The sequence below is a fragment of the Mustela erminea genome, chromosome 10 (genome assembly GCF_009829155.1).
Source record: "Mustela erminea isolate mMusErm1 chromosome 10, mMusErm1.Pri, whole genome shotgun sequence".
In the NCBI taxonomy this organism is placed as follows: Eukaryota; Metazoa; Chordata; class Mammalia; order Carnivora; family Mustelidae; genus Mustela; species Mustela erminea.
Window position 1 is genome coordinate 31,994,745 of NC_045623.1, and position 26,360 is coordinate 32,021,104.

The 26,360-nt window shown below is 37.8% G+C and overlaps 1 protein-coding gene across 1 annotated transcript in view; it reads right to left on the bottom strand.

Annotated features, from left to right (window-relative positions):
- The window catches only part of BRDT (bromodomain testis associated), a 76,292-nt gene extending 52,814 nt beyond the window's left edge, over nt 1-23,478 (bottom strand). Inside the window, 7 exon segments of the mRNA XM_032303307.1 lie at nt 404-757; nt 1,289-1,461; nt 9,897-10,011; nt 11,431-11,568; nt 12,722-12,961; nt 13,122-13,263; nt 23,380-23,478. Coding sequence (XP_032159198.1) covers nt 404-757; nt 1,289-1,461; nt 9,897-10,011; nt 11,431-11,568; nt 12,722-12,910 — 969 coding nt within the window. The 5' untranslated portion in view covers nt 12,911-12,961; nt 13,122-13,263; nt 23,380-23,478.
- Between the last annotated feature and the right edge of the window lie 2,882 nt (nt 23,479-26,360).

Here is a 26,360-nt window from a genome sequence, read left to right on the forward strand (position 1 = left end):
AGAATAAAACAGAAGAAAAAGAAAGATGTTTAAAATTTTTCCCATGAGGGTGCCTGGGTGGCTCAGTGGGTTAAGCCGCTGCCTTCGGCTCAGGTCATGATCTCAGAGTCCTGGGATCGAGTCCCGCATCGGGCTCTCTGCTCAGCAGAGAGCCTGCTTCCCTCTCTCTCTCTCTGCCTGCCTCTCCATCTACTTGTGATTTCTCTCTGTCAAATAAATAAATAAAATCTTTAAAAAAAAAAAAAAAAAAAAAATTTTCCCATGATTCATTCCAGGTGATATGACCTACTAATGATTTTAATTTTCTTCTTTATCTTTTCCTGAATTAAAACAATTTTTTACACTGAACAAGAGAACTTTTATGATCAAGAAAAGAAGTTTCTTCTACTAAGACAACATTTACCTTAATAGTTCCAAGATCCATTGGATTTTTCACAATATCATAGTAGTTATGGAGCCCCAAAGCATTAACATCAACAGGGTTATAAAAGGGCCATGCATAGGACAAGTGTTTCTTTGCAAGCATTTCTTTAAGAATCTCACTACAGTGCCTTAACTGTTCGGTCACTTTAACATTCTTTACAACTTTACTCTGTTGCTGAGAATCTGGCAAAACAGTCTTCAGCACATTCTCTTTTATAGGTGGCATTTTCAATGATTTCTTTTCTGCAAGTGTTGGGGAAGATTCACCACTTGCTTTAACTACTGAAGCTGTAGGAGTTGTGGTATCTGCTTTCCTCTTCACACCCCTTGTAACCTGGAACAGTTCAACAACAACAAAAATTACAATTAAGTGGGCATTCAGAGCAAGTTTTCAAACTTAAGAGCACCAAGTCTTCCCTATGTTAAATATTAGTGAAGCTTAATTTCTCTTTTATAAGCAAATAGTTCAAGTATTGTCTTCCTAATATTCAAATAATTGTCTTGTGTAAACCTAAATGAAAGACATATGGAAAAATAAGTCATGGTTATACAAAAAACAAGTTTCTGAATACCTGAAATCAGCTATGTTATACAATTTTAAATTATCAACCCAAAAGAAATTACATAACACACAGAATGGATAGGTGGGCAACTGATAGTAACACTAAAAATATAGTAAACCAGTGCAAATTCTACAAGAAATCTCTAAAATTTGGTTCACATCCTAGGTCTCTTGTTATAAAATGTAAACAGACAAAAAAACTGGCTGCAGTAAGCTGAAGACAGATTTTCACATCAACTTAAAAGAAGGTTTAGTCATCACGACTCCTTACATGGAAACATTTTAAAGCTATAGTGAACTTACTTGGGCCACTGTTTGTGAGGTCGAGTTGAATGGAGTACCTTGTGCCATGTTTGAAGGAGAAACTGATGTCTCAGGAAATACAGAGGGAATCACTTGTGGCTTAAATACTTGTTCTAGTGCTGTGGGGGATTGTTTTTCTTTAACAGAAGGAACTGTCACATTATGTTGAATGCCTAGTAAAGTGTGAACAAGAGTCAATATGTGAGTAAAACAAACTATTTTTCTTTGTATTCTAATTCATGTAGTTCAGCTTTTTAGCAATATAAACACAATACACTCCCAATTCCCCTTTGAAACTCTCCCCCACATACTTGCTAACACCTGTCAGAGCAATTTAGATATAATATTGGAGACCTCAAACCTACAATGCTTTGTAAGGACCCGCATGATCTCTCTACCTACATGCACTGCCCCCTCCCAACCTCACTTCCTATCACTTCAGCCTACTGGTCTGCCACAAAGCCTCAAATCTGGTAAGCATAAGCAGACTATTCTCTCTGCCCGGAAGGAGATAGCCACATGGCTCATTCCAAATTCCCTTTATGTCTTTACTGAAATGTTACATTCTCAGGCCATCCTATGTAAAACAACTCTCTTCTGAACCCCACTACTTTCTTGTTCTCTTATTCTTACTTTTTCCCTGATATTATCACATTTGATGTACAACATATAGGTATCCTGGACTCTTCGAATTCTTAACAAACTCAGGAACCAAAAAGGTTAGAATATATTTTAAGACAGGACTTGTATTCCTCAATCTCTGAGTTCTCATTATCCACAAATTAAAATTTAGGAACCAAATAAACTGAGATAACCTCATATCTTTTGATAACCCAACTGTGGCTCTTTGAGCTCAGGAGCTAAACAGCTAAGTATAATGAGGAATACGTACATTTACTAAATTTTACCAAATTTGTGAACTAGAACAAAAAGCTCTGTGAGGGGAAGGGAACTTTGTTTCAATCTCTACAATATATCTTGGACATAATACAGTATTTAGAACTTAAAAGGACCCCATGAACATATATTGCATGCCACTATGTATCAGGCCACCTTTCTAGGTGCTAGGGCACAACAATGAACAAGACAGACACAGTTTCTGTCCTTGGTGAGCACATTCTCTAGTGTAAGAAACAGAAAAAAAATCAAATTTATTACAAGTGATGTTGAGCGCCAAAATGGAAATAAATGGGGTGCTGACTAAATTAAGACAGAGACCTACTATGAAGAAGATAAGCCAGCAGGCCTCTCTGAAGAGGAACCAATTAAGATTTTACTGTGAATTTAAGAAATAACCAGTCAGATAATGGGATGGCAGTAAAAATGTATTTCAAGACAATCAGTAAGGAAAACTTCAGTGACTGAGGAGAAAGCTGCTCAAGATGAGAATGGAGAATTGGCAAATACCAGATCACAAAGGGCCACAGTAGGAATTCAGACTTCATTTTAACATGAGAAACTAAAGAGAGGCTTTATGCAGGCTAATGATGTATTCTAGTTTATTTTTAAAATACCGCCTTTGTTATTGTGTAGACAATAGACCACATAGAAGAATCAGGATCACAGGGAATAAGACGATGGTAGCGTGAACAAGGATAATTGCAAAAACAAATTGAGGGTTGAATACAAATGACTTATTAATGAACAGAATGTGAAAAAGAGTGAGAGAAAAAGGAAGGAATTAAGGACAACTTCTACTATTCTAGCTTGAATAACTGTGTATTAGTACCATTTCTGTTACACAGAATAATCTGAGGAGCATCAGTGTTTAACTGTGAGCCAGTTAATGTTGACATCTGTATAAGACATCTAAGTGGAACTGTTCAGTGGCTGTATTAGAGATATAATTTGGGAATTAACAGCACACAGATGGAATTTAGAAAAAGAATTATCTAATATCAAGCCTTGAAAAAAAAACTCCAATATTTTAGAGGTTTAATAGAAAAGGATAATGCTAAGAGGACTACACAGTGGGAAGTAAACTCACAAAATTAGAGTGTGCACCAAGAATAAAGGCATTTCAAGGAAGCGTACATTACAAGGATTATTCACCTTGACCAAATGGGATTTATTCACTGGCTGCAAGGGTGGTTCAAAATCTGCAAATCAATCAATAATTGTGATACACTAACTACATTAACAAAAGAAAGGACAAGAACCACATGATCCTGGGCGCCTGGGTGGCTCAGTCAGTTAAACATCTGCCTTTGGCTCAGGTCATGATCCCAGGGTCCTGGGATCAAGCCCTGCATCAGGCTCCCTGCTCAGTGGAGCGCCTGCTTCTCCCAATCCCTCTGTCTGCTGCTCTGCCTACTTGTGCTATCGATTTCTCTGTCAAATACATAAATAAAATCTAAAACAAAAACAAAAACAAAAAACACACTATCCTCTCAATAGATGAGAAAAAGCATTTAACAAAGTACAACATCCTTTCTCGATTAAAACTATTCTCAGTGTAGGGATGGGGGGTATAGAGGGAACATACCTCAATACCATAAAAGTCATATATAAAGAGCCCACGGTAAATACTGTTCTCTTTACCCAAGGTCAGGAACACAGCAGGAATGTCCACTATCACCACTGTTGTTCAACACAGTACTAGAAGTCCTAACCTCAACAATCAGCCAACACAAATAAAAGGCATCCAAATTAGCAAATAAGCAGTCAAACTCTCACTCTTCACAGATGAAATGATACTCTATGTGGAAAACCAAAAAGACTGCACCCCAAAATTGTTAGAACTCACACAGGCATTCAGCAAAGTGGCAGGTTATAAAATCAATACAAAGAAATCAGTTGCATTTCTATCACTAACAATGAGACAGAAGAAAGAAAAATAAAGGAGTCAATCCCATTTACAATTGCACCAAAAATCGTAAGATACCTAGGAATAAATCTAACCAAAAGAGGTAAAGGATCTGAACTATAGAAACTATAGAACACTCATCAAAGAAAATTGAGGGAGACACAAAGAAAGGGAAAAACTTCCATGCTTATGGACTGGAAGAACAAGTATTGTTAAAATGTCTACACTGTGTAGCGTGATCTATATATTCAATGCAATCTGTACCAAAATACTATGAACATTTTTCACAGCACTGGAACAAATATCTTAAAATTTGTATGGAATCAGAAAAGACCCCGAATAGCCAAAGGAATGTAAAAAAGAAAACCAAAGCTGGTGGCATCATAATTCTAGACTTCAAGCTCTATTACAAACTGTAATCATCAAGATGGTATTAAGCTGGCACAAAAACACAGATCAATGGAACAGAATTGAGAACCCAGAAATGGCCCTCGACTCTATGGTCAACTAATCTTTGACAAAGCAGGAAAGAATGTCCAGTGGAAAAAAGAGTCTCTTCAACCAATGGAGTTGGGAAAATTGGACAGTCACATGCAGAAGAATTAAACTGGACCAATTTCTTACACCATACACAAAAAGTAAACTCAAAATGGATGAAAGACCTAAATATGAGATAGGAATCCATCAAAATCCTAGACGAGAACAGAGGCAGCAACCTCTTCGATCTCAGCTGCAGCAATTTCTTGCTAGACACATCTCCAGAGGCAAGGGAAACAAAAACAAAAATGAACTATTGGGACTTCATCAAGATAAAATCTTTGGCATAGAAAAGAAAACAGATGGCAAACCCAAAGACAACCAACAGAATGGGAGAAGATATTTATAAATGACATATCAGAGAAACGGCTAGTATCCAAAAATCTATACCCAAATAACACCCAAAAAATAATCCAATCAAGAAATGGGCGGAAAACATGAACAGGCATTTCTCTAAAGATATACAAATAACCAACAGACACATGAAAAAATGTCAACCTCATTCAGCATCAGGGAAATACAAATTAAAACCACAATGAGACAGAAAGGCTAAAATTAACAAGTCAAGATATGACAGATGCTGGTGAGGATGCGGAGAAAGGGAAACCCTCCTACACTGTTGGTGGGAATGCAAGCTGGTGCAACCACTCTGGAAAGCAGCATGGAGGTTCCTCAAAATGTTGAAAATAGAACTGCCCTATGACCCGGCAATTGCACTACTGGGTATTTACCCTAAAGATACAAACGCACTGATCCAAAGGGGCACGTGCACCCGAAGGTTTATAGCAACAATGTCTACAATAGCCAAACTATGGAAAGAACCTAGATGTCCATCAACAGATGAATGGATAAAGAAGATGTGGTATATATACACAATAGAATACTATGCAGCCATCAAAAGAAATGAAATCTTGCCATTTGCGACAACGTGGATGGAACTAGAGCGTATCATGCTTAGCGAAGTAAGTCAAGCGGAGAAAGACAACTGTCATATGATCTCCCTGATATGAGGAAGTGGAGATGCAACATGGGGGCTTAAGTGGGTAGGAGAAGAATAAATGAAACAAGATGGGATTGGGAGGGAGACAAACCATAAGTGACCCTTAATTTCATAAAACAAACTGAGGGTTGTTGCGGGGAGGGGGGTTTGGAGAAGGGGGGTGGGGTTATGGACATTGGGGAGGGTATGTGCTTTGGTGAGTGCTGTGAAGTGTGTAAACCTGGCGATTCACAGACCTGTACCTCTGGGGATAAAAATATATTATATGTTTATAAAAAATTAAAAATTTAAAAAAAAAAACACCCCACAATGAGATACCACCTCACACCAGGCAGAATGGCTAAAACTAACAAGTCAGGAAATGACAGATGTTGGCGAGGATATGTAAAAAGGGGAACCCTCCTACACTGTTGGTGGGAATGCAAGCTGGCACAGCCACTCTAGAAGAACAGTATGGAGGTTCCTCAAAAAGTTGAAAATAGAGCTACCCTATGAATCAGTAATTGCACTACCGGGTATTTACCGCAAAGATACAAATGTGGTAATTCAAAGGGGCACCTACACCCCAATGTAGATAGCAGCAATGTCCACAATAGCCAAACTATGGAAAGAGCCCAGATGTCTATCAATAGATGAATGGCTAGAGAAGATGTGGAATACGTATGCCATGGAATATACACAGCCATCCAAAAAAAAATATACGAAATCTTGCAATTTGCAACAGTGTGGTTGGAACTAGAGGGTATTATGCTAAGCAAAATAAGTCAATCAGAGAAAGACAATTATCATACAACCTCCACTCCTATGTGGAATTTGAGAATGCAGAGGATCATAGAGGAAGAGAGGAAAAAATAAAACAAGACAAAATCGGAGAGGGAGACAAGCCATGAGACTCCTAATCACAGGAAACAAATTTAGGGTTGCTAGGAGTAGGGGTTGGTGGGTTAACTGTGTGATGGACACTGGGGAGGGCATGTGATGTAATGGAGCACTGGGTATTCTATCCATCACTGAACTCTACCTCTAAAACTAATAATATACCATATGCTAATTAATTGAATTTAAATTTTAAAAGGGTGAACATAGTAATTGCCATTGTTATGATAAATATCTACTTACCAGTGCCTGCCTTGACCAAATAAAATTTGATTTGGTGAGAAAAAAATTCCAAACTGTAATAAGGTAACAAATATTCTATTTTTGGATTTATGAATAATAAAATGTATATTCTTTAATCAATGAAAAAAAAGAAAAGGGATAATAGCCTTCTAACGCAAATACTGACAGAGGTGAAGTAAAGTGAGAATAGAAAAATATTACTTAAATTTTGCCACATTAAGATCTGTAAGAGACCCCAAATGACAAGAACTTCTTAAGTAGTGTGGTAAGAATCTTCTTGGTGATTCAGTGAGGCTAGAATCTACACTGAAGTGAATTTCATGAATATATAAGAGAAAAACAAAAAAATGGGACAGTAGTGGGAAAATGACATGTAAAAGATAAACTTTAAAAATAAGATACTAGAGCATATTTATAGAGTAATGAGACTAACTCTACAAAGGAGAGATTAATGATGTACAAAACAAAGAGGAAAACCGAAAGAATAAAATCCTTGACAAGATGAAGAGGAAAGATCCAGGTCTTGAAGGCATGGCCCAAAGTGACAGAAGAGTAAAGGATCCTGTTATAGACCTTTGCTCTAGCTGATCCCTCTTCCTGGAAGGTTCTTCTTTGTCCATATCTTGAGTTCTCAATGAGGCCCACTCAGAACCCCTCATGTTGTTTGCCTCTCTTTCTCTACTAGAACGTAAACTCCAAGATGGCAAATGTTTGTTTCATTTATTGATATATCCCAAGAACTAGAACTGTATTGTAGCACCTCAAAGTTACTCAACTAATTTCATCAATCAATAAATCAACACCAATTCAATTTAATGTACTAAATTTAAAGTTTTTCTTTGCCATTATTTAGACTAGCTACTGTCATATGACAGTTTCCCTACCACTGTGCATAAAAATGCCATGACACTGGCAGTAGAATATTCCCAGAAAGTTATTTGGAAACCTAGATCTTTACTCCAAAGCTAAATCCTATCAATCCTTCAAGGCCAAACTCAAGTTCTATCACCACTAAAGCCTTACCCAGCTTTACCAGCCTGAATCAACTTCTTACTTTCTTTAACCATAGCATGTACTATGTGTAATATCATCTGACATTTATTATAATGCATTATCTTATTGTTTTTAAAAAGTTTCATTTATTTATTTTTTGAAGATCTATCCATTCATTTTAGAGAGAGAGATAGAGCAAGAAAGCAGGGGGTGGAGACAGGAAAAACTGAGGCAGACTCTCCACCAAGCACAAACCCTGACACGGGCTCAATCCCACGACTCTGAGAGCATGACTCGAGCCCAAATTAAAAGTCAGCCACTCAACCAAATGAGCCACCCAGCAGCCCCTTAAGTTTTATTTCTAACTAAAATGTAAATTGAACTTGAGAGTTAGAGTGGTTACACATCTTTGTAACCCCATAATATATGCATTATAAGTGACAAACATCCAAATACATATTGAGAGGAAAAGTCAAAGAATTTTTGTCTGAGGGAAATTTAAGGGCTTAACAGTAATTTGAGCATCTGAAACAAGTAGCTATAACGTAAACATTAAGAATATATTCAAGTGTTTCTTTTTTTAAGGGAAGCATTCTAAAGGTAATTTTTACCTAGCTAGAGATACTATTTTAGGTCAGCAATAATCTTTGCTTTAACAATTTAAATAGCAAACTGATCTTTTCATTATCTACCTAGTAAAGGCTTATTTTAATCTTCTTTCAAAACACTAGGCCTTATATTGTCAGACCTAAGATCAAGCTTTTCCAAAGGTAAAAATAAAATAAGAACTCTAATAAGACAGTGAATATCTCGCATGATTGAGTAAAGCTTTAAGTCATGGCCCATCTTGGGCGCCTGGGTGGCTCAGTGGGTTGAGCCGCTGCCTTCGGCTCGGGTCATGATCTCAGGGTTGTGGGATCAAGTCCCGCGTCAGGCTCTCTGCTCAGCAGGGAGCCTGCTTCCCTTCCTCTCTCTCTGCCTGCCTCTCTGCCTACTTATGATCTCTCTCTGTCAAATAAATAAATAAAATCTTTAAATAAAAAAAAAAGTCATGACCCATCTTAAAGACCTACCAACAAGGAAAAAAAAGCACAGATTACTGATACAAACTACCTTTATAGTGTGTAAGTCTCTTATATTCCAACCACTTAACAATTTTATAAAGTAATTTATAAAGTGAACAACGTTTACTTTATAAACATTTACAACCACAAAAGTGAAATATTTTCCTAACATTATACATTAGGAAACTAACATGGAATAATTAAGGAATTTATCTAAAATGTACACCATCAGCGATCCAAAAATAAACCAACATTTCATCTATGACAACCTTGGTTAACCTCTACAATATATCCATTTGATTACTTAAGATTAATTTTTTAACTCTGTATTTAAATACTATAATTATTAGCTGTAAAATGTTCCTCTCTAAAGTTTTGTTTTGTTTTGTTTTTAATTAAGAGTTAGAAAAAAGGAGAACATTCAGACCCAACAGTAACATTTCATTCTTAGCTATGGGATCTTTTCATACAAGAAAACACTGACAATTTTGACTATCTTATTATCATAGCACAGATACAAGAGTCACTAAAAATACTAATAAATTTACTGGATGCCTACTATGTGAATGGCACTATACTACAGGAAATCTCGGGCTCCAAGGCCATAATCAACACAATATTCCCTAACCTTGCATGATACATCTTTGCTTTCAAAGTCTGCCTTACTGTTTAAATAGACATTTTATACCAATACAATAGGATTTAGAAGGACTTCTTTTTTTTTTCTTTTAAAGATTCATTTATTTTGAGAGAGCGAGAGAAAGCACACATGCATACAGGGCAGGGAGCAGAGGAGAGGGAAAGACAGTCCCAAGCAGATTCCATGCAGAGCCTGGTGCAGGGCTCATTTCCATGACCCAAAGATCACCACCTGACCCAAAACCAAGAATAAGATCCTTAACTGACTGTGCCACACAGATACCCCAGGATATGGAAGGACTTCCGAACATCTATCCCCTTTAGGGGATTTATTATTTAGTTCTAGTCATTATATTTACACACACACACACAAACACACACACACACACACATTCATATTTAATACAAAAGACAGAGAAAGTAAGAAAACATAAACCTCTTCTGCCTTACCTTTCTTTATTCTTTCCTTACCACCCACAACTTGTTCTTCTTGTGGCATCTGAGATAATTTCTGCCTAAACAACTTCTCTAGAGCTTGTGCCATAAGAACAATGTCATCTCCAGGCTAGAAAATATATAAACATAAGGTTACACAATATGGTCACTGTACCAAATTTCAACAATTCAGCCTACCTTAGAGAAGGCAGTGACACAGTACTCTCAGATATTATTAAACATTATTTATTGCTTCTAAATTAAGTGCAGAAAATGGTGTATCAGCTCATATTTTAAATTCTAACATTCTACCCTTTTAACTTCTAAAAATAACCAAGGTAGCCTTTCTGAGTACTAGAGTGTTACAATCTAACCCAATCCTACTAATACAAAAAGGTTTTAGAAATTAAAATTTCTACCTCACATATAAGTTAAAACAAAACATGTTCATGGCTGTGAAAAGTACATTATTTGACTTGATGTGATACAGTTTTCAATTAATTAAGTGATAAAATGACACTGCAGAGCTAATTAAGTTTTTAAATCTTTTTTTCTTTCCAATTTTTAAATCTTAACTCTCCACATAGAAGTCTTTGGCTTGCTTTATTTGCTACTGATTTTAAAAAAACTAAGTAGATTACAAAGCAAAAGCCTAAAGCAGGTTCTTACTTTGAACACTTACTTTGAAGTTAGGCACTTAAGGAAAATTACTGAACTTCGTTTTAAAATATTAAATGTAAAAGGACACTTGGAATTGTTACTTTTTAAAAAATCATGTTGGCTAAGATTCTTAAATTTAAGATGGCACTGAGAGTTTGGGAACCAAAATTTCTATTACACTATAGCATTACCAGTGATTTTGAATAAATGGGATTTAAGTTTTAAAATTTTTAGATACAGAACAGCTTAAAAAGAATGCAGTACTCTGGGAAACAGGAATACTCTAGGGAGAAAAAAATGAATACACAAATCCAGTTTTATCGGATGAAAGCTAAAGTGGGGACTAAGGTCAAATGTCCACATATATTATCAGACAAATCAGTTCATTAACACAAATGCAAATACTACTACTGGTATGTAACAAAGAATGGGTCTCATCTTTAAGTTAACTTGTCATGAAGTTTAGATGTATGTAATTTGTCTGCATTCATACCATGAACATTTAACCAAGATTAGTATATAATAAAGTTTACCATTTATAATTAAAATGGCAGAAGTATGGTAGAGAACATTTTGAAATGATACTTAGAGAAACAAACTATCATTGGTATTTCATTTTTTAAAACATAATGAACCATTACAGTTATTCAGGCAAAATTATGGGAAATAGTCTAAATAAATAGATACATGAAAATTATGAAATCCAGTAAAAAATAAACATTATCCTTAAACATTATCCTTTATTATTTAAGGATAATAAACATTATTCTTAAAAAGTCTGTAAAATATCCCAAATCAAGACCTGAAATCTGAAATCAGCACACATTCTATACACATCTTCTATAAGAGCAAAGAATTACCAAGTATAACATAAATTTATACAACATACCTTGTTGTATAAATAACAATTTGAGAACATTATGTTGAAGTCTGCTATACATTCTGAAGCCTTCACATAATATTTATGTTCTAAGCGCTTCTTAATTGTATTTAAATCCATTGGGGTCTTTATAATGGTGTAATAATCCTAGTTTTTAAGAAGAAATTCTAAATGTTAGTAGTAAGAACAAATTCACTACAACTACTGGTACACAAGTAGATTTAAGAGGTTATACACTTGTAACTAGATTACCTTTAAAAATCCATAATTTAGAAACCAAAAATTTTATACTGAGAAAGCTGACTGCCAGGGCATTTTTTTTCCAGAGAAAAAAATAACAAAGAATCACAAAAACAAGAATGTAAGAGTAAAATTATCCTGGAAAATAAAAAGTGAAGGGCATGAAGAAAAACCTAGAATTTATGGAGTCTGACAGATCCAGAATATAATCCCAGTGCCATGGTTTACCATGCAACAAATTACTTAACTATTCTGTTATCAGATGGCTGAAAATACCAAAGAGAAGGCTTAAAGTTGAATTCTGTATTTGATGCACCTAAGTCTACCAAGAAGTAAGTGTCAAGAAAAACTTCATGAAGAAGCTGATATTCATGACAACCTTCCACCAAAAAGACAAGTGAGGGGTGCCTGGATGGTTCAGCTGGTTGGGCATTTGACGCTTGGTTTTGGCTCAGGTCATGACCTTGGGGTCAGGGGATGGAGCCCCATACCAGACTCCAGGCTCAGGACAGAGCCTGCTGGAGCCTCACCCTCTTCTCCTGCTCACATACACACATTCCCTCTAAAGTAAATAGATAAAACTTAAAGAAAAAAAAAAGTCAGGTAACACATTCTCTAACAAGAAAACATGTACTATAATTTACCAAACTGTTAAAATAAGAATTTCAATGCTCAGAAAAATGAGCTTTGTTGTTTAGGAAAATTACTCACTGGAAAATTCTTCAGTGGTACAGAATATATTAGAGGTCTTCATTAAATTAAATATATTTTGTAATATTAAAGACGAGTTTATGGGGTGCCTGGGTGGCTCAGTGGGTTAAAACCTCTGCCTTCGGCTCAGGTCATGATCCCAGGGTCCTGGGATTGAGCCTCGCATCAGGCTCTCTACTCAGTGGGGAGCCAGCTTCCCCCTCTCTCTCTGCCTGCTTCTATGCCTACTTGTGATCTCTTTCTCTGTCAAATAAATAATTTTTTTAAAAAAGACTATTTTCTTTCTTTCTTTCAGAGATTCACAGTGTTTTTCTCTTTTATAAGCAACATAATCACAAGATATACTTACTGGCAACTTTAGTTTCACAGCATCCACAGGCTGCTGAAAAGGCCAGGAAAAACTGTGCTTCCATAAAGCCTTCAAGACAACTTTTTGTAGATACTGAAGTTGATTTGTCAATCGCCCATTTTTTTTAGTATTTATATATTCTGGTGGTGGAGGGTTAACTAGAGCTGTTTGTCGACTTGACAGAGACATTGTCAATGGGATCAAATCCTGATATTACAATGTTGCCTATAAATACATGTCCTTAAACACAAAAGTAAAACTGAGTTACATTCAAACAACATTTAAAATTGTTTCTATAGGAACTAAAAAGTGTTAATGAGTAATATTATGTTTTACATCACATTATGATTAAGACAACAAAAAAGCCAAGTGATGAATACATTTGTAAACAAATACGAACCTCTTTCTGTATAAGTACTAAGAGTTGTTTCATTATGTATGCCTTAGTTCTGGATGATTTAAGGTATTTCAAACTTTCATGGTATTTCTTCTGGCTTTCTAAAACACAAATTGAGGTCTTAGCAGGAAAAGTCTGTAAGTTTCTGGTAAAAAAGAAGTAACAGGAAATGTTAAACATAACCATGGTATGTATGTATGTATGTATGTATGTATGTGTATATAAAATGCAAAATAGAGGATTTTTCTGTATAATTTAAATAAAGGGATTTATTTGTTTACTTAGGAGGCTTTACCCATAATGTAGGGCTTGAACTCTCGACCCTGAGATCGAGAGTCACATGCTCTACTGACTGAGCCAGGCAGGCACCCCTAAAGTGATATACTTTAAAACCTAATACTAGAAACATGACACATATTAAAATGTTACTATTAAGTACATATTACTACATCTAAAATAAAAAAAAATAATAAAACTGTATTTTGGAAAGATGGTATCTAACATTCCTAAACAGCATTAAAGGACAAAAGAGCAGCAAATGTACTACACCAAGTATCTCAGCAAAATGAAAAGGGCAATTATTAAACAAATTGTCCATTTTTTTATTTATTTGACAGACACAGATCACAAGTAGGCGGAGAGGCAGGCAGAGAGAGGAGGAAGCAGGCTCCCTGCTGAGAAGAGAGCCCGATGTGGGGCTCAATCCCAGTACCCTGGGATCATGACCTGAGCCGAAGGCAGAGGCTTTAACCCACTGAGCCACCCAGGCGCTCCCAAATTGTCCTTTTTTTTTTTAAGCTGTCCATTTTTTTAGAACAGTGTTATATTCAGCCAGTGTGATCTTTGTTTCCATTAAAGCAGCGTTAGTTCTCAACTGCATATTAGACAGTTTTGAATCTTTCTTTAAAAATTATGGTAGGGGCACATGGGTTAGTGGCTACCTTGGCTCAGGTCACGATCTCAGGATCATGGGATCAATCCCCGCATTGGCGGGGGGTGTCTCTGCTCAGTGGGGAGTCTGCTTCTCCCACTCCCTCATACTCTCTCTCAAATAAATAAAATCTTTTTTTTTAAATTATGGTAAAATACACAAAATTTACCATCGTAACCTTTTTTTTTTTCAGTAGGCTGAATACCCAACATGGAGCCCAACTCCAGGCTTGAACTCACAAGCCTGAGATCAAGACCTGAGCTGAGATAGAGTCAGACACAATCAGCCAAGCCACCCAGGTGCCCCTATCATCTTAACCATTTTTAGAAGTGTGTCATTCAATATATAATCATTTATTATATATAAATATAAATGCTTTATATTTATATATATTTATAAATATAAATGATTATATTAATCATTTTTGAGCAACTAATCTGACTTTTTCATCTTGCAAAACTGAAACTTTATACCTGTTAAATAACTCCTCATTCTTGGGGCACCTGGGTGGCTCAGTGGGTTAAGCCACTGCCTTTGGCTCAGGTCATGATCTCAGGGTCCTGGGATCGAGCCCCGCGTTGGTCTTTCTGCTCAGCAAGAAGCCTACTCCCCACCCCCCACTGCCTACTTGTGATCTCTGTCAAATAAATAAAATTCTAAAAGAAACAGAAAACCTCCTCCTCATTCTTGCCTCCCCCAAGCTCCTGACAACCACCATTCTATCCCATTTCTATGAATTTAACTACTTTGGGTATAATAGTAGGATCATACAGTTGTATTTTTGTGCCTGGTTTATCATAGCATAATGTCCTCAAAATTAATCTATATTGTAACATATGTCAAAATTTCCTTCATTTTATAAGGTTTAATATTTCACTATACAAATATACCGTACTTTTTCATCAATGGACACTTGGTTAACTTCCACCTCTCTCACTATTGTGAATAGTGCTATAAACATGGATGTATAAATATCTCTTCAAGACCCTACCTACAACTCTTATAGATATACCCCAGAAGTGCAGAACTGAGAACTGGTGGATTATACGGTAATTTTTTTTTTTTTTTAGGAATCCCAGTACTGTTTGCCATAGCACCTGCAACATTTTACATTCCCACCAACAGTGTTCCAGTCTCACCACATCTTCACACTTTTTTTGTTGTTGTTTAACAGCAAGCACACTAATGGTGTGAGGTACTGTGGATCATTTAAAAAATACCAAGCCCAGGCCCCAATTCTTGGTGATAAGGCTTACAAATCTGCTTTTTAAATTCTTCTGGTACTTGTGATGTGTAGCCAGGATTAAGAACCACACTAAAATGAATTAACTTGGAGGTGATTATCAATCTTATAATTTAGTGTACTTCCTTACCCTCTTCTCATGTTATTCAAACATGAACTAGAACTCTTAATTAACGTCATCAAGAACAAAGGAGATACTCTAGTGTTGCAACTAAAACTGGTTCTTTTCTGTATTTATTTAGTCTATCTTTGGAGTGTCCTAATCACTATACCCTCCCTCCTTCACAAAGATAACCACTATGATGAATTCTACCCCTTTCAACTGTGCCGGTTTTTGACCTTTACATAAATAGTTTTTACTTAGTACTACACTGTTTTTACTTTGTATTACACTGGCCTTGTACCAGTATTATGTTTGTGAGATTTAACTACATTTTATTTGTTCAGCTTCACTGCTGTATTTTATTCTATGATTGAATTATATCACAATCTATCCATTCCTCTTGGGACTTTGGGGTTATTTCCAGTGTTTGACCAATAACGCTGCCATGAACATGCTTGCAGTGAATATGTGCATGCATTATGTTGAATATAAACCCAGAAGTGAAACTGTTGGATCATATAACTTATATGTATGTCCAACTTTGGTAGATACCAGTTTTCCAAAATATATCAATTTATATGCGCAACAGAGCTTGGAGAATCCTACTTACTCCACGTCCTTGTCAATATTTGGTATTATCAGTGTGTTCAATTTCAGCCATTCTGGTGAATGTAAAATGTGATCTCATGATTGTATTTATCTTTCACTGAGGATTCATGATATGAAACACCTTTTAATGTCTATTGGTCCCATGAATATCTTCTTTGCCAATCACCTGTTGAATGGTCCTACCCATTTTTCTATTGTGTTGTCTGCTATTACCTTATTTCTAGCCCTTCATATAGTCTGAATACAAAACCTTTGTTGTGTGTTTCAAGTATCTTCTCCATGCTTTTCCTTCACAACCTCCTTTTAAGTAAGCATTCTTTCCCCTCCTCCCCAATGCTAATCCATCTGCTATTACTCTGCTTCACCACTACCATGTTTGTCTACTTATTTACTGTCTCCAAACCCTCCCTCCCCCAGTTCCCAGAATGTAAACTCAGTGTCAGCAGGGACCTTGTGGGTACTGACCTACAACAGACTGAGGTCTTGTCTGACTAATGCTTAGGACAGAGCCTACATAAGCTGAATTAAAGTGTTCAGATTCAGTTTTATGTTAGAGATCCAGCAGATGTGACTATTTTTTATATAGGGAGAAACCAGGAGAGAAATCAAGAATGTTTTACTTGTAGGGACACCTGTGTGGCTCAGTTGATTAAGTGTCTGCCTTCAGCTCAGGTCATAATTCCAGGGTTCTGGGATGGAGTCACACATCAGGCTCCTTGCTCAGCAGGGAGCCTGCCTCTGATTCTGCCTATGGTTCCAACTGCTTGTGCTCTCTTTCTCTGACAAATAAATAAGATCTTTTAAAAAAGAATTTTTTACTTTTAAATTAGGTCCCATTGCTCAGGAATTTGCCTTAAAAGAAATGAATGAATGACTTAATGTCTATCAATTTAAAAAATGCATTTCCAAACCTCATCAAAACCTCAATTCCACTATACCCTTTTTGCAGAGGATCTCAGTTTACAACAGAAACCATTTAAAAATTAACTTCCATTAGCTTATTTCCTATTCTATATTTAAGTGCCTTCTTCCTTTTCCATGAAAATCTTTCCCCTTTTCCAGAATCTTATTATTTTCTTAGTTGTGCCTTTATTTCCATTATTGTAGGTTTCTTTATTAGGAAGGCTTTCCTCTAAAGATTATACAATCCATAATTATATTTCCTGCTCTTAAGACCACATTTTCTGCACTTAAATTTTTTGTAATTAATTTATGCAGATATTTCTATCCACAGACATGCTCTAGTCAGTGTCTTAAGTTTTTTCCTTAAAAACACCTTTCCACAAAAAAACCTGCACACAGGGGCGCCTGGGTGGCTCAGTGGGTTAAGCCGCTGCCTTCGGCTCCGGTCATGATCTCAGGGTCCTGGGATCGAGTCCCGCATCGGGTTCTCTGCTCCGCGGGGAGCCTGCTTCCTCCTCTGTCTCTCTCTGCCTGCCTCTCTGCCTACTGGTGATCTCTATGTGTCAAATGAATAAATAAAATCTTTAAAAAAAAAAAAACCTGCACACAGATATTTATAGCAGCTTTATTCAAACACTGCCAACACTTGGAAACAACCAAGATGTCTTTCAGTAGTGGGATGGATAAACTGGAACAACATCGAGTATTATTCAGCGCTAAAAAGAAATCAACCATCAAGCCATGAAAAGACATGGAGGAATCTTAAATGCATACTAGGCAAAAGAAGCCAATCTGAAAAATCTACATACTATACAATTCTAACCATATGACATTCTGGAAAAGGCAAAACTATAAGGAGACTGTAAAAAGGTCAATGGTTGCCAAGAGGTAGGCAGAAGGAATAAAAAGATGGAGCACAGAGGATTTTTAGGGGGGTGAAAAGATTGTGTTATATCATAATGACGGATACATACCATTAATATTTGCCCAAACTTTTAGTACGTACAACACCAAGAATGAACCCTAATGCAAACTAAGGTCTTTGGGTGATAATGAGGTATCACTGTTGGTTCCTCTGCTGTAACAAATGTACCACGCTGGTGGGAGCTGTTGATGATGGGGGAGAGGTAGCATGTATGGGAGTCGGTAGGTATATGGGAAATTTGTATCTTTCTCCCAATTTTGCAGTGAACCTAAAATTGCTCTAAAAAAAAAAAAATAAGTACTTAGGGGTGCCTGGCTGGTGTAGTTGACATCTGACTATTGTTTTCCACTCAGGTCATGATCTCAGGTCATAAGATAGAGCCCTGTGTCAGGTTCTGTGCTCAGCACAAAGGTCTGCTTAAGATTCTAAAACACCTTTCCTGCTACATGCTTATTAACATAAAAAACCACTAACCAACCACTGGGTGCAAAAAATTTTTTTAAAGGTCAAATACATCCATCTGGTTTCTCTAACTCCCTTCTGAAACTGCTTTTCTAAAGATAACGAACACTCTGAAATATTCCAAAGCCCTCACTCTCTTCCTCAATTATCTTCCCAGACTTCTCTGTAGTATTTAAAATGGCTAACAACTCTTAAAGTTGTTCTCCTCCTTTATACCCATTATATCCTTAGCTATTCATATACCTTCCTCATATGCCCCTTATATTTCAACCCCACTTGTCATTGTTTTCTTGCTTTGGTACTTTGATCAAACACCTGCACAAAATTAGTCAAATCCCAAAATTAGATTTTTGTAGTACCTATAAGATAATACTAACTAGTAAAAACTTAAAACAGTACGTATTGGGAAGTGCTTGGTTGGCTCAGTTAGTGGAGTAACAGGTGTTGTGAGTTCAAGCCTCAAGTTGGGTCAAGATTATTTAAAAATAAAATAGAACGGTGTGCTTGGGTGGCTCAGTCCGTTAAGGGTCTGCGTTCAGCTCAGGTCATGATCTCAGGGTCCTGGGATCGAGCCCTGCGCATCAGGCTCTCTGCCTAGCAGAGTCTGCCTCTCCCTCTGCCCCACCCCCTGCTTATGCTCACACCTTTCCTTTCTCTCAAATAACAAATTTTAAAAATCTAAGAAAATAAATAAATAAAAGGGAGCCTGGATGGATCAGTCAGTTCAGCATCTGATTCTTGATTTAGGTTCTGGTCATGATCTGAGGCCCTAGACAGGCTCTGTGTTCAGCACAGTCTGCTTGTTCCTGTTCCTCCTGTTCCCACCCCATGCATGCACGCTCTCTCTTGTTCTCTCAAATACATAAAACCTTTGAAAAAAAAAATAGCATATATTGGGGTGAAAGACTATATGTCTCCTGATAAAACAAAATGCAATATACACAGAACCCATAAAGGCTTTTGGCCAAAAATATGTAACAAGTGGTTACATTTAACTTTCATATAACAGAAAATTAAAGGGCTAGAGCTTCACTGTCCAAAAAGAGACAAGCTATAGCCACACAGAACTATTTAAGTTTAAACTAACCAAAATTACCAAAATCAAAAACTCATCCATATTTCAGATGCTCAATAGCTATTGAATACTGGCATGGGACACTGCCATCACTGTAGTGATGCAGTTCTGTGGGACAGTGCTAGGAAAAATTAAACAAAAGCATAAGAAAACAGACAAATGTAGAATATATAATATCCTAGAAGACAAATGACCTAAAACAAGTAAAAAAAAAAAAGATAAAACAAGACAAATGGTTTATCTTTTATAAAAAGATTGTCAAAGAAACTGTGGAATAACTGCTCTGAATTAAGATATAAATGAACTCAATTTATCATCCTGGATCAAATCTTGGTTTGAGATCAGCTATTAAAGACGTTTTTGGACAACCAGGGAAATTTAGGGAATTGTTCACCTTGACAGGTGTAAGAATACATTATGATAGGTCTGAGAATAGTATGGTGGTTATGCAAGAAAAAGATGTTTAAATGGATGCTCAAAAAATTGGATGTCAATAGCGACACCTATAAAGCAAGTTTCAAATGGTTTAGGAGAAAAGCCTATATACAAAAAAGCAAACATGGCAAAATACTGACAACTGTTGGTAGATATATAGGTCTTCTTTGTATTTTTTTCTGTATGTTAAGAATTTTAAGCAATAAACTTACGGCACATTGTTGTTGAGAGCTGTAGATAGACTTAACCATGAATAAGAGCAAAAATGGAAAAAGTTAATTTTTTAACTTTTTAACAATGATAATTATCATTGGGCAAAAAAAAAAAGTCAATATTTGATAATCTGGTAATGATATTAGGAGTATGCCCTGCATTCTTTGGCTAGAGGCCCTGGCTTCTAGTGCAAGGTGAAGCTCTCTAGTTCAGCAAGAGGACTAGGAATTGTCCCCTTTAAAAAATATTCTGTGTAATTACCCCAGTCTTTCTGTTCACTGAAATTTTCTGTTTCATATTTAAAGAATTTTTTAAAAAGCAGTTTATGTGGCTTTTTATACTTGGCAAATTTCTACATTAGTTGCCACTATTTTACTTTCTCTAAAGCCTTTCTTCCATTAATCTTAACTCTTGTTCTTATTTATTAGAAAATGTTAATAATAGAAAACTGAAAATGCCAGCATAGTAGTTCAGTAACACACCCCTCAAAAGATTTTCACCTTATTTGACATAATGGTGGGTCATAATCAGCTCAAAGGTGCCACACTTTGTCATTTATTTAAGTGGAGTGGTTACTTCATTGACTTACACTCCATGATTAAACTATGGAGTTACAAGTATACAGACAAATATACATAACTTGTAGCCTATCCTGTCTCTATGAAAGTCCACTGTTGTTTTCAATGTTTACGGTGAGTTGTCATTTTATTGTTACTTTTGCTTTCATGTACTTTTTGCCCGTGGATACATTTCTACAAAGAAAAATAGCATGGGAAGATGAAATAAGTCTAATGTCGATAAGAATTCAATATTATATAACCACCACTTACAATTGCTCAAAGACAATGTACCATAAATTAGGAAAAGTTCTGGTTTACCTTGAATAAAATAATCACATAATTAGCATCACCATGTCATCATTCTATGGTTCCATGAGCAAAGTGACTAAAAATCAAACGCGTTTTGCCCACTAAATAGTTCATTATAAAATAATATTTTGATTTCTGGACAAATTCTTGAAGTTGTCTTCTTAAAGCTGACAAGTTCTTAAAGTTGTTATTTAAAGACAATAAAAATTAAGTATATTTGAATTTTAATATCCATGTAGTATGAATGGTATAAAATAAGGAAAGTTTCCTCTCTCATTCCTTTTTTTTTAAGATTTTATTTATTTTTTTAGAGAGAGATGCAAGGGAAAAGGAGACAGAGAAAATTTTAAGCAGGCTCCACGCCCAGTTTGGAGCCTAACATGTGCCTGGATCCCATGGCCCTGAGAGCACCACCTGAGCTGAAACCAAGGGTGGAATGCTTAACTGACTGAGCCACCCAGGCACCCTTCCTTTCCCATTCTTTTCCCCTAGCCAACTAGGACCCCTCTTTTTTGTTAGCAATTTCTTGTGTATCTTTTAGTGTTTTTTACACTTAATTCATATTAGAAATTGTCCCAGGGCAGCCCCCTCTATTTTTAATGGCTGACTAGTATGTCATCATATGAATGTGGACATACAGATATTAATACAATGTTGCTAAGACTATCCTCATAAATACATCATTGCATATAGCCAATATCTATTGCGTGCACATGTGTGCACGTGTATGTATATATATGTATGTGTGTGTATATATATATATATATATATATGTGTGTGTGTATATATATATACACACACACACACACACATGGAGGGGCCTGCTCCCCCACATATATATAGCAGGCCTATTGGATAAATTTTTCTTAACAATTTCTGGGTCAAAAAAAACACACAACAATTTCTGGGACAATGCTTTTAAATGTCAGTACATGTGTAATTGCTGTCCATAGGTTATTCTAATTTACAACCCTACCAACAGTGTACAAGAGTAGAAATTTAAATGTCTAAGAAAGAAAAAGTCTTTGAAATGGTTGTGAATATTCCAGTCATCCCTGACAAATACTTATAAACCAAAGGTTTCCTAAAATATACACAACAAGCAAAAACACTTTTCATCTTTAATTCAACGCACATGAAGACATATCAGGAAGTCTGATCTCTTTGGCAAAATTTCACCCTTCCAAAAACACCAGGACCAACCAATTTCTTGAGTTCGCAAAAAAAAAAAAAAAGTTTACATAATTCCTTAATTATTATTAACTCATTGGTGCAAGTATTAAATTGTGTTGCCCCATATTCTGAGGTCTCAAGGAAACTTGAGTTGATAAAGAACCAAAAATATAAATTAACATATCTAGAACCTAGAAGTTCCTTTTAGATAGAGGTGAATTTAAATAGAGTTGAATTTTGAGGTTTTGAATGAAGATTGTTTAAAAATACTTTCCATGATTTCAATAAATGGGAGAGAATGAGTTATTCTGCTATATGGTGACACTCTGGCTCAATTTAAGTAGATATTACACATGCAGGGAATCCAAAGAGTTTGGATTCTGGGGGCACCCGCGCAGCTCAGCTGGTTAAGCATCTGACTTAGGCTCTGACTTTGGCTTAGGTCGTGATCTCAGGGTCCTGGGACCAAGCCCTCCTCTAGGCTCCCTGCTCAGTAGGGAGTCTGCTTTCCCCTTTGCCCCTATCCCCCTCCCAATAAATAAATAAAATCTTAAAAAAAAAAAAAAAGTGGGACGCCTGGGTGGCTCAGTTGGTTGGACGACTGCCTTCGGCTCAGGTCATGATCCTGGAGTCCCGGGATGGAGTCCCGCATCGGACTCCCAGCTCCATGGGGAGTCTGCTTCTCTCTCTGACCTTCTCCTCGTTCATGCTCTCTCTCACTGTCTCTCTCTCAAGTAAATAAATAAAATCTTTAAAAAAAAAAAGTATGGATTCTGAACACCAGATTGTTTTAGTGCTCAGAAAGGTCAAAAAAGCAATCCACAGGATGTGAGCTCAAATACTGACTCCAAATCCTGCATCATCAAATTAGCTATGTCCATCCAATTCAAGGGAGAAAATGGTTTATTCAAAATAAAATCAGGCCTCACTTAAAGTCAAACAGATAATTTTTGGAAAATGTATATTCTTCACAGTGATTCAAACTTCTCAGTCTACTCCTCCCTTCAGTCTAAGAATGGGAGGCCATCACTGTGTAAAACTCTTCTCCTAGGTATTCTAGATAAGGAGATAACAAAAGTCCTTCATATCTCCTGCCTATATTGTCAACATTTCATACTAGCTTACCATCCATATACACTTTCTCAAGGCTCCTTAAAAATTCTCTTGATCCTCTTGTCTCCTTGTAGCCTCAATCTTCTCTCTTCTGTACCTCACGCCGGAGCATGCCAAAAAATGACACTGTCTTTACATCCCACCTCACACTCAACTTTTCCCCTGCCATTCCTCTGAAAGTCCCCTTACACTAAGGCTAATACTTACCATACTTAGCTGTTAAATGGATTCTTTTGAGTCTTATTTCACTTGACCTCTCAGCAACATCTATCATTAGACCATCAAGACTCTCTTGAAACTCTTCTCTGGTTTCCAGGATACCGCTTTTTTCCCCAGATTCTATTTGTTCATTTATTACATACTGATAAAGCACCTACAATGGTGCCAAGCACTGAACTAGGAGTTGGGGGGTACAATCTCCCTATATAGACTAATAGGTAATTACAAGAGGATGCATATAGTTACTGCTTTGACAGAGATAGGAACAGGGTGCTAAGGGAAGAGAATCAGATTGGAAATCCAGAAGATAGTGCCGTCATAATCTCATCTTCTGCTAATCCATTAATCTCTCTCAGGGGTCTTCCCTTGCTTTTTTCTTTAACTCCATCAACAGACTCTCTGACTATGGAGTATAAATTTACATTTTCTGGGGGCGCCTGGGTGGCCCAGTGGGTTAAGCCTCTGCCTTCAGCTCAGGTCATGATCCCAGGGTCCTGGGATCGAGCCCCACATCGGGCGCTCTGCTCCACGGAGAACCTGCTTCCTCCTCTCTATGTGCCTATCTGCCTGCCTCTCTGCCTACTTGTGACCTCCGTCTGCCAAATAAATACATAAAATCTTTTTTTAAAAAAATTTACATTTTCTGAATACTTAGGGTATTCCTATTTTCTAACCCCCAAACCACTTTTTTTTTGTAGTTCAATCACTTGTTACTCCCGCCTCAACTGATACAACGGTGACATTTTGATTTTTGTTTACTAATTACAATGGCACTGTTCAACCCACTTCTGTTCACGATACACACACATATAAACCTCTTCCCTCTCATTAGACTTAAAGGTAGCTACTATTCCAATTTCCAACATTCTACCAGCCACACTAAAATATTTGCAGTTCACTATCCCACCCTATTTTGTGCTTACACATGTCTGTGCTTTTGAAAATTTTCTCTTGGTTACCAGGGCTCCTCCCAACACTCTTCAGACTAACTTCTTTTTTTTTTTTTTTTTTAAGATTTTATTTATCTATTTGACAGAGATCACACGTAGGCAGAGAGAGAGAGGGAAGCAGGCTCCCCGCTGAGCAGAGAGCCCGATGCGGGGCTCGATCCCAAGACCCTGAGATCATGACCTGAGCCGAAGGCAGAGGCTTTAACCCACTGAGCCACCCCGGTGCCCCCTGACTAACTTCTATTTGTTTTTCTAGACCCAGCTCAGTTATCGCTTCCACCCCAGAAGCCTCCCTCACCGCCTTCCACCCACCTAGGTCCTTCCCATGGGTCCCAAAGCACCATGTAGAAACTTCATCTGAATTTTTTTTTTTTTAAGATTTTATTCAGCTACTTGACAGACAGAGATCGCGAGTAGGCAGAGAGGCAGGCAGAGAGGGAGATAGAGAGAGAGAAGAGGAAGCAGGCTCCCTACCTGGCAGAGAGCCTGATGTGGGGCTTGATCCCAGGACCCTGGGATCATGACCCCAGCCGAAGGCAGAGGCCTTAACCCACTAAGCCATTCAGGTGCCCCAAAACTTCATCTGAATTCTTAACGTAAACCACTAGCTTGAGTACAGGCCCAGGTTCTGCAGCACCCAGCAGAAGATTAGGCATGTTCCAAGAGCTTAATAATGTTAGCTAAAGAAAGAAATAAATCAAGGGTGAGAATGTCCCTGTCCCAAATCAGGATACCAAGAAAAAAACTAAAGCCCCGTACTTTCTCTTGCATTCCCCAAACATACCGTACATACACATCCACCAATCCTAGGACCAAGAGAACCACAAAAACGACGAGCGTTTTCCAAGATGGGGAGTAGGCAGTTGTATCACTGGAACCTCATGTCCTCGCCCCACTCTCCTTGCAAAAAAATCCCAAGCATTTAAGAGAAAAGAGCAAAAATTTCAAAAGCATCCATTGGGGCAACAAGCTCGCAGTTTTCTGCGAAGGGAAAGGAACGGGCAGCTCACCTGGGCAGCAACGCACGCACGGGGATGGCCTCCCCAACGGCCTCGCCGGTCGCACGGTGTTGATGGGGGAGGGGAGAAGAGGGAAAAAACGGTTCCTCCTCGCTCAGCGTCGCACCGAGGGCCCCGATCCTACAGCAGTAGTCCACGCAGACGCTGTGTCGCGTTGGGTGAAAAGGGCCTTATCTGATCGTCCCCGCCAGCTTGCACCAGATGCAGGGGGCGAGGCAGCAGTCGTTCACCGACCGTCGCAGCCAGCTCTCGTCCTAATGGCGGCAGCCGCTAGCGGGCAGCCACAGGCGCCTTTATGGGAGCCCCGCGGCGGGCAGCCCGCCCATTGGCCTGAGCGTGTCACGTGGCCATGCCGTGAGCCGGCCACTGGCGAGCGGCGTGCGGTCTCGGCTCGGCCGCGCAAGCCTGGGCGGGCGGGAAGGTCTTTCCCCGGGGGAGTTCCCTGTTGTTGAGCCTTTGCAGAAGTCCAGGTACGATGCGGAGAGCTTGGGGTTTAGCCGTGGGAACGCCACCCACAAGGAGTTTACCATTAAAGAACGATGAAATGGGGGCGCCTGGGTGGCTCAGTGGGTTAAGCCTCTGCCTTCGGCTCCGGTCATGATCTCAGGGTCCGGGGATCGAGCCTTGCATCGGGCTCTCTGCTCGGCAGGGAGCCTGCTTCCCTCTCTCTCTCTCTGCCTACTTGTGATCTCTCTCTGTCAAATAAATAAATAAAAATTTTTTAAAAAACGATGAAATGAATTAGCCTTATGTTGTTTGGGGGGTTCGTAAGTTTGGGCTTGCACCGTTCTCACCCTTCATCTCCAGTTCACCCCAAAGCTCCCATCTCTTGATGTAATGAATGCTCAGTGTTAGATAGCAGCTGAGGTTGGACCCCACTTGGTTTAAAATGGCACTTAACAGCATTTTCACAGCTGCGTGGAGAGTGATTTAGGATTTTTGAGAGTCTTGGCGACTGCCTCATTAGTGGGTTTGTATTAGAAGAATGTATTTAGCACTA